General features: G+C 51.5%; 1 protein-coding gene across 1 annotated transcript; it reads left to right on the top strand.

Moving 5' to 3' along the window:
• Positions 1 to 1,401: 1,401 nt before the first annotated feature.
• Positions 1,402 to 10,039, top strand: DIRAS2 (DIRAS family GTPase 2). Its single transcript, XM_078605523.1, has 3 exons — positions 1,402 to 1,462; positions 5,474 to 6,425; positions 7,615 to 10,039. Exons 2-3 carry the CDS (start codon positions 6,288 to 6,290, stop codon positions 8,074 to 8,076), a joined length of 600 nt encoding a protein of 199 aa, XP_078461649.1. The 5' UTR covers positions 1,402 to 1,462; positions 5,474 to 6,287; the 3' UTR covers positions 8,077 to 10,039.
• Positions 10,040 to 12,838: the final 2,799 nt, after the last annotated feature.

Genomic DNA, 12,838 nt, shown 5'->3' with positions numbered 1-12,838 from the left:
GTCGTACAATTACGTTAACCTGACTAAGATTACAATAAAAATGTGAACATCGTTCATAACATGGGACAGTTCTTAAAGGGTTAATAACGCTGACATCTGAAAATGTGAAAAAATACAATCTTAAATTATGCCTCAAACATCCCTAACACATACACAACCACACCAAGACAAAGATCCCCCGTATAGCCTTAACAGACTGTTGGGGCAAGTGCTGTTAGCGAATAGCACATATGAAGGCCGGCACGGCACACGTGGGGATGGGTGGCCAGGACCACGCCCGGCCGCCTTTGTCTTCCTAGTGGCGATGTTTACACACTGCACCAGCTACTCATTTGAGGCTGAGTCGACCTAGGGGATGCCCATGATCGGTCCAGATAATTGTCACCGGTGTTAGCCGTGGAGTCGAACCCGAGCTGCCGGGTTCATAGCGCAGCAACCTAACCATTACACAACCGCTCCCCACAACTCAACACACGCACACCCCCTGCATACACACACACCCTGCATACACACACCCTGCACACAAACACACCCTGCACACACACACACCCTACACACACACCCTACACACACACACACCCTGCACACACACACCCTGCATACACACACACCCTGCACACACACACACCTTGCACACACACACAGACCCTGCACACACACACACTCACCCTACACACAGACACCCGACACACACCCTACACACACACACCCTGCACACACACACCCTGCACACACACCCTGCACACACACCCTACACACACACACCCTACACACACACACACCCTACACACACACAGCACACACACACAGCACACACACACAGCACACACACCCTACACACACACCTTGCACACACACACAGACCCTGCACACACACACTCACCCTACACACAGACACCCGACACACACCCTACACACACACACCCTGCACACACACACCCTGCACACACACCCTGCACACACACCCTATACACACACACACCCTATACACACACACACCCTACACACACAGCACACACACACAGCACACACACACAGCACACACACACAGCACACACACACACAGCACACACACACAGCACACACACACAGCACACACACCCTACACACACACCCTGCACACACTCACCCTACACACACACACAGCACACACACACAGCACACACACACAGCACACACACACCCTACACACACACAGTCCCCACTATTCCTCCATCCGTGCCACCCCTCCGCCCCCGCGGCCTTCCCCCCTCCCCCCATCTCCCCGCCCGCTGCCCCCTCCCCAGAACCCCTCCACCCTCCCCTCGCCGTGACTCCCGCACTGAGGAGCAGGAGGAGGGAGGAAGAGGGAGAGGGAGGAGGAGGAAGAGGGAGAGAGGGAAGGGAGGGGAGAGGGGGAAGCGCTTTCCATCGCGACTGCTCAAGACGCGGTCGCATTCCGGCACGCGGCTCTCCCGGCAAGGTGAGCAGAGAGAGGGGGGGGGGTGATTGTGATGCTGATGATGATGATGTTGTTGCTGGTGATGATGGTGTTGGTGATGGTGTTCATCGTGTTGCTTCGCACCTCTATAGACAGGGCCGGCGCAGTGGCAGGCGGTGTATGTCGTGCTCCGGACGTTATTTGTATTCTGTTGGGATGATGATGCTGCTGCTGCGGAGGTGATGATGATGTAGGGATGATGATGATGATGCTGCTGCTGCAGAGGTGATGATAATGCTGCTGCAGCGATGATGATGAAGATATTGATGGTGAAGCTGCAACGGGTTTGATGGTGATACTGCAGGGGTGTTGATGCGCCTGTGCTGGTGGTGGTGATGCAGGGATTATGTCGATTTGATGATCCAGGGATGATGTTGTCGTGGTGATGATGTAGGGATGATGGTTCTGTCGTGGTGAAGGTGATGCAGTGGGGATGCACAGATTATGATGTCGGAATGATGTTACATGAATAATGATGTAGGGGTGATGATACTAATGTAGGGGTGATGTTGTTGATGTAGGAATGACGCTGAAAAGTGATGGTGTAGGGGAGGTGCTGTCGAGGTTATGATGATGTCGTGGCGATGGTGATGATCTCGTGATCATGTTGATGTTGTAGAGTTGATGGTGTGCAGTATTAAGGTATCGTTGCACGGGATGTAGAGTGATGCTGTAGGGATAATCATGATGATGGTAAAGAAGGGGTGATGATGATGATGATGTACGGATGACGCTGTGGAGAGCGTGATGGCGATGGATGATGATGATGGTGATTATATGTTCCATCGCGTTAGCGCACATAGCTTTTATCTGAAGTTGGTACGAGCTGTGTTGATGGTGTTGGATGATGGTGATGTGGGAGGTGGTTGTTGTTGTTGTTGCGGTGGTGGTGTTGTTTGTGGTGTGCGTGGCTGGTGGTGGAGGTGGTAGTGGTGGTGGCAGTGGTGGTCGTGATGTTGATTTATAGTGGTGATGCTGGTGGTGGAAGTTGTGGTGGTGGTGGGGGCGATGTTGTTGGTGGTGATGGTCGTGGCAGTCGTGGTGATGTTGTTGATGATGGTGGTGATGGGGAGGCGATTATTGCTGTTGTTATATTTGATGGTGGTGGTGGTAGTGGTGGATGTTGTGATGGTGCTGAACAGTGTGGTGGAGATGGGTGGCGAGTGATGATGGATGCGATGGATGGAAGTTTCTGTTGTGGTGATGGTGTTTTTTGGCGGTTCTGACGGTGGTGATGTCAATTCTGGTTGCGATGGGTGGCAGCGGTTGTGGTGGTGGTGGTTGTGGTGGTGGTGGAGATGCTGGTTGAAATGGTCGTGACGGTGGCAATCGTGGTGATGTCCTGGTGGTGGTGGGTGATGATGGGGGGTTGTTGTTGTTGTCGTAGCGTTGATGGTGGTGATTGTAAAGTTGGCGTTTGTTTTGTTCGTTGTGGTAGTGGTGGAAAGTGATGATGTTGATCGTGATGGTGGTAGTGGCAGTGACGGTGATGTTGATGTACAGCCGTGATGTTGATTGTGGTGGTGGTGGCGATGTTAGTGATGGGTGGCAGCTGTTATTATGGGGTGCTTGTGGGTGATCTTGGTTGGTGGCAGTCCGAGTGTTGTTGCAGTGGTGGTGGTGGAATTTATCGTGGCGATATCGATGTGCAGGTGAAGTTGTTTCGGTCGTGGTGGTGGTGATGATGGTGGTGGTGGTAGTGGTGGTTGTGTCACTGGTGGTGATGGTGGTGGTTGTTGTGGTGTAACACGATGTTTGTAGCGTTGTTGTTGTTGTTGTTGTTATTGGTGGTGGTGGTATGTGAGAGATGGCCGTGGTGGTTTTTACGTTGGCTGTGGTGGTTGGTGGTGGTTGGTGGTGGTGGTCGTTGGTGGTGGTGTTGGGGGAGCGCGGTAGTGCAGTGGTTAGCGCAGCGGATCAATGAACCCGGCGACCCGAGTTCGATTCCCACTCACGGCCACCAACAATGCCAGTGGCGATTATCTGAACCGGTCGTGGGCCTCCCCTAGGTCGACTCAGCCTCTAATGAGTACCTGGTGCGGTGTGTAAACATCGCCACCAGGGAGACAAAGGCGGCCGGGCGTGGTGCTGAACACCCACCCCTAATAATAATGAAGCCCGTACCAGCCCTCATGAATAGGTGCTCGCAAACAGCACTTGTCCTAACAGTCTGTTAAATGCTGTGGTGGTGGGGGTGGTGGGGGTGGTGGTGTACAATGCTGGGGTGATGGGGCGGGTGGTGGTGGTTGTGGGGGTGGTTGTGGGGGTGGTGGTGGGGGTGGTGGTGGGGGGGGGGGGGTGGTGGGGGGGGGGTGTACAATGCTGGGGTGGTGGTGGTGAGGGTGGTGGGGGAGGTGGTGGTAGTGGTCTACAATGCTGTGGTGGTGGTGGGGGTGGGGGGGGGTGTACAATGCTGGGGTGGTGGTGGTTGTGGGGGTGGTTGTGGGGGTGGTGGTGGTGGTGGTGGTGGGGGGGGGTGTACAATGCTGGGGTGGTGGTGGTGGTGGTGGGGGTGGTGGTGGTGGTGGGGGTGGTGGTGGGGGAGGTGGTGGGGGTTGTGCTGCACCCCATCTCTCTCCCCCGTCTCTCTCCGAGTCCCTCTCTCTTATCCGCCTCCCCTCTCTCTCTCTCTCTCACTGCCCTCCTCTTTCCTCTCCTCATCCCCTTTCCTTCCCTTTCTCTCCTCTCATGTCTGAACCCCTCCGATCTCCTCCCCATCTGGTGGCCCCACCTCTCCGCTCCATCCTCCTCGGCTTTCACTTTCTTGCCACTCTCCACTCCGTTCCTCTCTCCTACTCTCTCCACTCATTTTTTGACGATCAGAGGAAACAAGAAGATGCTCGGCGTGCTCGGCACTTTGCTTCGTTCATTATTCAGTTTTTTGAGTTTTTTTTCAATGCTTTGCTTTATGTGCCCCCCCCCCCCCCCCCGTTTAAATGAAAGATTTCACGAAATATTTCCTTCTTACCTCTACCCCCTCTCTCTATCCCCTCTCTCTAACCCCCCCCTCTCTCTCTCTACCCCCCTCTCTCCCTCTCTCTACCCCCTCTCTCTAACCCCCCCCTCTCTCTCTCTACCCCCCTCTCTCCCTCTCTCTACCCCCTCTCTCTAACCCCCCCTCTCTCTCTAACCCCCCCTCTCTCTCTAACCCCCCCTCTCCCTCTCTCTACCCCCCCTCTCTCTAACCCCCCCCCTCTCTCTACCCCCCCCTCTCTCTATCCCCCCCCCCTCTCTCTACCCCCCCCCTCTCTGTACCCCCTCTCTCTACCCCCCCCCTCTCTCTAACCCCCCCCTCTCTCTAACCCCCCCTCTCTCTCTACCCCCCCCCTCTCTCCCTCTCTCTACCCCCTCTCCCTCCCCCCCCCTTGCTCTTCGCCGCTGTCTCCTTTTTATTTGCTTTCGAGACATCAAAATCCACTTGTATTTTGATGTCTCGAGAACCTCGTTCAGTCGATCAGTGGGACTCCCCCAGCCGCCTCGCCGTGGCGCACAAACACACACACGCGCAGAGCACGCGCGGTGCAGGTGTCGGCTTCTCGTTGCTTTGCGGCGCATTCTCCCACCCCACCACCACCACCACCCCCCATCTCTCTCTCTCTCTCTTTTCATTTACCTCTCTCCTCGCTTCTCTCCTCCCCACTTGGCGACAGCGATAATGACGCACACGCACAGCACCGTTATGTCTATCCACTGCTGGATGAGGTGGGGTCACCCCCCCCTCCCCTCACCGTGCCTGCGTGGGTCGACCATACTTCACCGCTCCGGTCCGTGTGCGTTTGTGAAAGCGGCGGGGGGGAGGGGACAATACAAGTTGGAGCATAGCACGGTGCAGCAATGGACAGTGATAGTATTGTCGTGAATTTATAACAAAACATTACAATAATGTATTAATGTACCTACTCGGATTATAGCAATACTGAGTCTATGATGTGTGTAGATGAAGGCATAGGGCTTGTACAGGAGTCGAACATTAACTCTCAACCCCGTGGGCAGACGCAACAACTGCAGGAGCTGAAGCGACAGAGACTCAAGAAGCAGCAGCAGCGGCAGCGGCATAAATTCCACCAACACAAATACCGGCATCAGCAACAGCATGGTCGTGAGCAATAACACCATCAGCAGAAGCAGCAGCTAGTATCCTCGGCAGATTGTAGCATCGTCACTTTCATTGTCGTTATCATCATCATCGTCATCATCGTCGTCGTTGCCGTCATGATCGTCATCGCAAGCAGCAACAGCAAGCAGTCGTAGGTAGCAAAGGCGTCGTCAGCAGCAGTGGCGTCGTTATCGATCACGACAGTATCAGTGCCAACGGAATCCTCGCCACCACCACCAACAACATCATCATCATTGTCAAGAGCATTAGTAGCATCACCATCATGAGTTGTAAGTAGCATCGGCCGGTATCACTATCACAAGCATCATCGGCGAGCGTCACCATCCTCTGTAACTTGAGCATCAGCCTAATCGTTATCAGCAGCAGCATCACTATCATAAGCAGATGCTTCATCATCATCCTTATTAGATGCAACATCACAACAATTAACACCACGATCATCACTACCACTGGCATCGACGTCACCATCACCACCGCGACCAACGCCGCCGCTGCCGCCACCACCACCGCCAACATCGCCACCGCGACCGCCACCGCCGCCGCCACCACCACCAACATCGCCACCGCCGCCACCAACACCGCCAACATCGCCACCACCGCCGCTGCCACCACTGCTGCCGCCACCACCACCGCCAACATCGCCACCACCGCCGCTGCCGCCAACATCGCCACCACCGCCACCGCCGCACCATGCCGGAGCAAAGCAACGACTACCGCGTGGTGGTGTTTGGCGCCGGCGGCGTGGGCAAGAGCTCGCTGGTGCTGCGCTTCGTGCGCGGGACGTTCCGCGAGAGCTACATCCCCACCGTGGAGGACACCTACCGCCAGGTATTCGTTCCGCGAAGCCGTCGGGCCGCTTGGAATACAACAAATCTAAAACTATGAAACTAAACTCACGAACTGTTGTTTTTGTTTATGCAGGAAAGGCACACTGAGCTATACTGCAACGTTTTTGTTTTGTTTTTAGAAGCGACCTGGCCACAATTGATAGCGCAACGAAGTGGCTTGTCGCCGCGTGGAAATTTAGAGCAGCCCAAACACTCTGAACGCGTGTCGTTGATTCTAAATGTCGAGGGGGAAACCGGAGGACCCGGGAAAAAAAATCCACGCGACCACGGGGAGAGAGAGAGGGAGAGACACGCAAACTCCAAATATACAACAGGCATCAGGATTGGGATGGTACTCACGACCTCCTGTACACCAGGCGAGGTAGTTAACATTTAGCCACCGCGCATGAAGGCACGGAACAGAGATCCGCTCGTATATTATTGTTCTATCGCCGCTTTCGTGGCCGTAGGAAAGCTGCCAAACCCCTACCGCCCATCGTCCCCGCCCACCACCACTCCTATTGCTGCGTGTGCACTCCCCCACCACCACCACCGCTTCCCAAACCAGCACAACCCTGAGTTTGTGGGAAGTAAACAGGAAGAGGTGGGGCCTATATAGGAAGGTGCGGGTCCTAAAGAGGTTGAACCTCCATGTTTGTTTAAGACAAATAAACGCACGGAATCAAATTCGTGCAGTCGGCAGCGGCAATGCCTTTGATGCAGCCACATGCCAACAAGACTATGTTTGGCGTGCCGGGAACATGACTTGTCTGATTCGGTGAAGACTCGCACACAGCCCCACGCACTGACATGAAGCCCCATAGACTGCATAGAGAATCAGAGACTCGCATAGAAACCCACAGACTGGCATAGAGACCTGTATACTCGCATGGAAATCCATAAACACACGAAGAGACCCATAGGCTCACACGTAGAGAGCCATTAACTCACATAGTGAACCACGGACTCGCATAAACACCTGTAGGCTCACATAGAGATCCATAATCACACGTATAATGACAGATGCACACAGACCCATCGACGTACATAGAGACCCACAGGCTTGCAAGTAGACCCATATGTGCAGGCACTCGCGAGTCTCGCGGCGGAAGGACGGACGAGACCGACGGTTGCTCGCTCTGCCCACCCACCCCCTGCCCACCCACCCCCTGCCCCCACCCCTCCCGCAGGTGATCAGCTGCGACAAGAGCATCTGCACGCTGCAGATCACCGACACGACGGGCTCGCACCAGTTCCCCGCCATGCAGCGGCTGTCGATCTCGCGTGGCCATGCGTTCGTGCTGGTCTACTCGATCGCGAGCCGCCAGTCGCTGGAGGAGCTGAGGCCCATCTACGAGGTGATCTGCTCGCTCAAGGGCGACACGGAGGCCGTGCCCATCATGCTGGTGGGCAACAAGTGCGACGAGACGACCCGCGAGGTGCAGACGACGGAGGGTGAGGCGCAGGCCAAGGCCTGGAGGTGCGCCTTCATGGAGACGTCGGCCAAGATGGACTACAACGTGCGCGAGCTCTTCCAGGAGCTGCTCAACCTGGAGAAGAGGAGGAACGTGAGCCTCCACGTGGAGGGCAAGAAGTCTCGCGCGGAGGGCGGCAAGAAGGAGAGGATGAAGGGCAAGTGCGTCGTCATGTAAGAGGGGATGGGGAAGACGACGACGATGATGAGAAGAATAATGGCCAAGTTACTTTGATGAAGAGGTAGGATGGTGATGATGATGATGATGATAGGAATGGCCAAATGATGACTGTAAGGAAATTCTCATTATACGGAGGATGACAATGGCACATTTGTAGCAGAGGAAAACCAGTGGACAGAACTTAGTGATTGAAGGTGGTCAAGAGGGATTCTTTTAATTTAATATTTTATTATTGTTGTTGTTGTGCTTGTTTGTCCACATTTTTGGTTATTTTTAAACAACTGCACACATTGAGATGTGCCCCATCTTCAGCAAAGGACTTTGAAAACAAACGGTCGATGTGCAATATGGGATATGTATACGGCTTAAAAGGACATCGGTTTTTTTTGTTTAGTTTAGTGCTCTAACGGCAAAAGGGATCTCATGTGAGGCTTCTACAGGACGGGCCCGTTGGGTTCACCACCTCGAAGCCTCCGACCTCGTGGGTTCAGTTCCCCTCCCACACGGGGTGGTCCCCAAGCTGCCCACGTGTTCATCGCGGGAGCGTCGCTCCCCACGCAGCGCTGCACGCTTCGGCGTCAACATCGACACCATCATCACCATTGTCATCATTAACATGACCCCTGCCATCGTTATTTCCACTGCCATAATCATCACATCCATCGTCGTACCATCATCAGTTAGTATAACCTCCATAGTCAACATCACCACGATCATAAGCAGGGCCGTGATCATCATCATTTCCGTTAACGTCACCACCACCGTCGTCGTCGTCACCACTGCCATGATCAACATCACCGCCATCATCATCATCATCATCTCTCCTGGACACAGACACACGTGCCTGCAGGACCACCTCGAGAGATTTGGGCTCGGCAGCAACGAGCGATCGATTGATGCGGTCGGCAGGGAGTGTAACCCATTGCTTTTTCGGTTTGGTTTGGGTGAAACCCAAAACCAATTGAAGCGGTCACAATTCAACAGGTTCAAGATAGACGCTCACGGGTTGATTCCGGTTTTACCGATTCGAAACAAATAATAGTTTCAACCGGTTCAGTTTACAAAGTGTGGGTTAATGCATTCGACGTTGTACATAATCTCATCTGATTCGTAGAGTCCCTTCACTCAAGGCGCTTGACGCCGCTTACCAAACGATGACAGGACGATGGAGTTGGCAGGCGTGTGAGGAGGCATGAGCGGCAGCAATGGAGGGGTACTTCGGGATCACCAAAGGGTAGGGGAGGGACGGGAAGGAGTGGAGGGGCGAGGGGAGGAGAAGAGGAAGAGAATTGGCAACAGAGAAGAGGTGGGTTTTAAGAGAGGAACAGATGAAGGTTAAAGAGGGGGACTGTTTAATGTACAGGGCAGTGTTCGGCTATGGTGCAGTGTTGAGTCTATGGTGCAGTGTTGAGTCTATGGTGCAGTGTTGAGTCTATGGTGCAGTGTTGAGTCTATGGTGCAGTTTTGAGTCTATGGGCAGTGTTGAGTCTATGGTGCAGTGTTAAGTCTATGGTGCAGTGTTGAGTCTATGGGCAGTGTTGAGTCTATGGTGCAGTGTTGAGTCTATGGGCAGTGTTGAGTCTATGGTGCAGTGTGACTGTAGAGGGGAGGTTAATTCCAGTGGAAGGGTGCAAGGAGTCAGAATGACCGAACAGGATTGGGCAGTGTGTAACCCCCAGTTAATGCGCATGCCATAAGTTTGCCTTTTTAAATATCGAATGATTATTATTGACTCCAGTGTAACCTTGCATTCCAATCACCAAAAATGTATAATTTCGCACAGGGTCAACACAGCAGGGATAATTACTTGTACTCAATTCCAGTGCCTGTGTTTATCTCCCTGGTGTCTGGAATTTGGTGATTTGGTCTGTAAGTATGTTGGACTTCTTTTGCACCGTACGTAGCCAACTGTGCTAATCGGAGGTGGTCGAGGGCTTAGTAAAAGTAATAATGCAACAGAGCTCCCCAATTTAAGATCTTTACTTTGAATCCCAGCAACGGTTAACCGGGCTCCATCATCACCATTACCATTACCATCATCACCATCATCACCACCATCATCACCATCATCATCTCTGCAGAGTCGATCAACTACAGGACCACAACGTGAGTCTGCCACCACTCGGCGTGGGAAGTGAACGGCGATCACCGTGCCGAGGTCAGGTACATCCGTAATTGGCACGGAATGTCCGCCGACGGCTGTCGGATGATGAACGTATGACACATTTGAAGCCCGGGGGTTGGGTTGGGGACGACGACACTTCGGTTGAAGAAGTGACTGAGTTGTTTATTTTCTATGTGGAATCGCACCCTTGTGTATTCTCGAGGGAAAACACGTGGATCTGATTGTTTTGTATTGCATCACAAAGCCCACGATGGTTACTATGACTACTGCTGATGACGACGACGATGACAAATGTCTGGCCAATCGCTCCCAGCCCTTGCACGTGATGTCACCCCCTCCGATATTGTGTAAATCCAGAGCACATGTCGAGAGACATATACCCCCCCCCATGTATGCCGGTCTCTTATCACCACACGTGTCCCCATCACGGGGGTTGGATGGGCAACTTGAAAGTCCCCGGCGTGGCAGCACGTGGCTCACGGAAGGCGTTGTAGGTGTAACGAGGTCGCGACGGAGGAGGGCAGACTGAAGCCACGTGATGCTGATGATGAGACGAAGAGAGTCCTTGAAGGACAAGGCTGTGTAGCAAGGGGAAGACCTCATGGTGGTGGTGTTGATGTTAGGTATTGAGGTCAAGTCACGTCGGTAAAAATAAATAATACAATTAATAAAATGATAATAGAAATAAAATAGTGATTTATTATTTTATTTCTATTATAATTTTTATTTATTTTTATTTTTACCTACGTGACTTTACCGAACAAAACCTAAGAGTATGAATCCTTGCAGTCACGAAAGCTTCAAATCAAGAATTAGGTATTGAGCTTGCAACAACGTTGACTTCTAGCAGAAGGAAGGAAGCGATGGCGAGATAAGGTGGCATCGACTCCTGACCGTGGCCACGCTACTTGCATGTTGCATTGGTATATATTTATTTTCTAGGGACATGATGACAACAACAACATCAATAATAATGACAACGATCATGATGTAAATAATTTATTTAGCCACACAGATTGTTTCCGGCCACATGTAAAATAAACACTCGTCATTAATTGGCCGAAGACATCTTGAAATAAAAACCCAATGTAGCAGCAGCATGACCCTCCTGCAAAAATAACAAGTAAATTATCGCATTAAAAGCTAAAATATATAATAGGTTCTGATTCCACCATTGGAATCTCCTTTGCCAGTAGTAAAATATGATCATTGGTTTTTTACCCTTTTATCTGGCAACAAAACTGACACAACTCTGATAATGTATGCACTGTTCTTGAATTTCATTGGTCCACACCCGAGACAGCTTTCTTTAGAGCCCAGTCTCACATGGTGTTGGACCAGATGACGCCAAAAGGCGCACTAAAGAAAGCTGTCTCGGGTGTGGACCAATCAATTTCAAGGACAGTGCATACATTATCAGGGTTTTGGTTTTTGTTTGCATTCCGACTGCAGGTATTGTGGTCAATGCAAACATGACTCCTTGTAAAAAAGGTGTCAGTTTTGTTGCCAGATAAAAGGGTAAAAAAATTAACCCGTAAAAACAAAGTTTTTCACTATAAATCCTTTATATGCGTGGCGGCTAGAGTCCTCTCGTCCTCTGGCTTGAGATGGCTGCCACCTATGGGTCAGATGATTGCTTGGCACCATTAAGCAATTGGTAATTACATGTAATTTTTTTTTCCTAAAAAGTGTAAAAGTTTGGAAAAAAATTTTCACGAAAATTAATTGTCACGCACAACGAGTCTGTGTGGAAAATGTCAGCTCGATTGGATCACGGAAAGTGGGTAAAAAAACGACCGAAAGATTTGCACGGTCGTAAGCGCACAAGCAAGCAAGCGAACTTAATATAAAGGATTTAAATAAAAAACGACCGAAAGATTTGCACGGTCGTAAGCGCGCAAGCAAGCAAGCAAGCGAACTTAATATAAAGGATAAAAAAAAAACTATTATCAGGTTCTGATTCTGCCAATGGCTACTTGAACTATGTAGGTTGAACTTACTTCACACCGTACGTAGCCCTACCGTGCTAATCGGAGGTGCTTCTTCAGAGCACGTGCCGAGTCTCAAGACTCGTGTTCAGGAGGGTCATACACTCGGATGTTTGGCCAATTACGATGTAAGTGAGTTCTTACACGCACACAGTCCCATTTGTACGTAACGGGGGGGGGGGGGGGCAGTGGTAACTGTGACTGTGTTTGTTGCACGGGGAAGCACGTTGGCTGGTGTCTAACCTATACTCTGAAGCACGAGGCCTGTAACATACCCTCCCTGTATACTATCATCTTGTTTTGTACTCAGTGGGGGGGGGGGGGGGGGCTGACGTTTCATGCGACCGGTCCAAAATCAGGATGCAATGTACCGTAATGTGTGCTCTCTATTTAATGAATCAAGTCGTGAGGAAGGGGAGGGTTGGGGAGCTGCATCGTTATGTGATTCGTGTCTAATCCACACAGAATTCAACAAAATCCTCAAACAAGCCGTATACAGTTTTGCGCTCAATCCCATATACATTTATGGGAATCATAAATTTACGTGCATTTATGGGATCATAAAATCCCATACACATGTGGTACAAAAATACCCCATATAAATGTATGGGGTCATACAATCCAATATACATTTATGGGAATCATA

Source organism: Lampetra planeri, chromosome 24 (genome assembly GCF_965212315.1).
Source record: "Lampetra planeri chromosome 24, kcLamPlan1.2.h2, whole genome shotgun sequence".
In the NCBI taxonomy this organism is placed as follows: domain Eukaryota; kingdom Metazoa; phylum Chordata; class Hyperoartia; order Petromyzontiformes; family Petromyzontidae; genus Lampetra; species Lampetra planeri.
The sequence above is the reverse complement of the archived record's forward strand: the minus strand, read 5'-3'. Positions and strand labels throughout refer to the sequence as shown.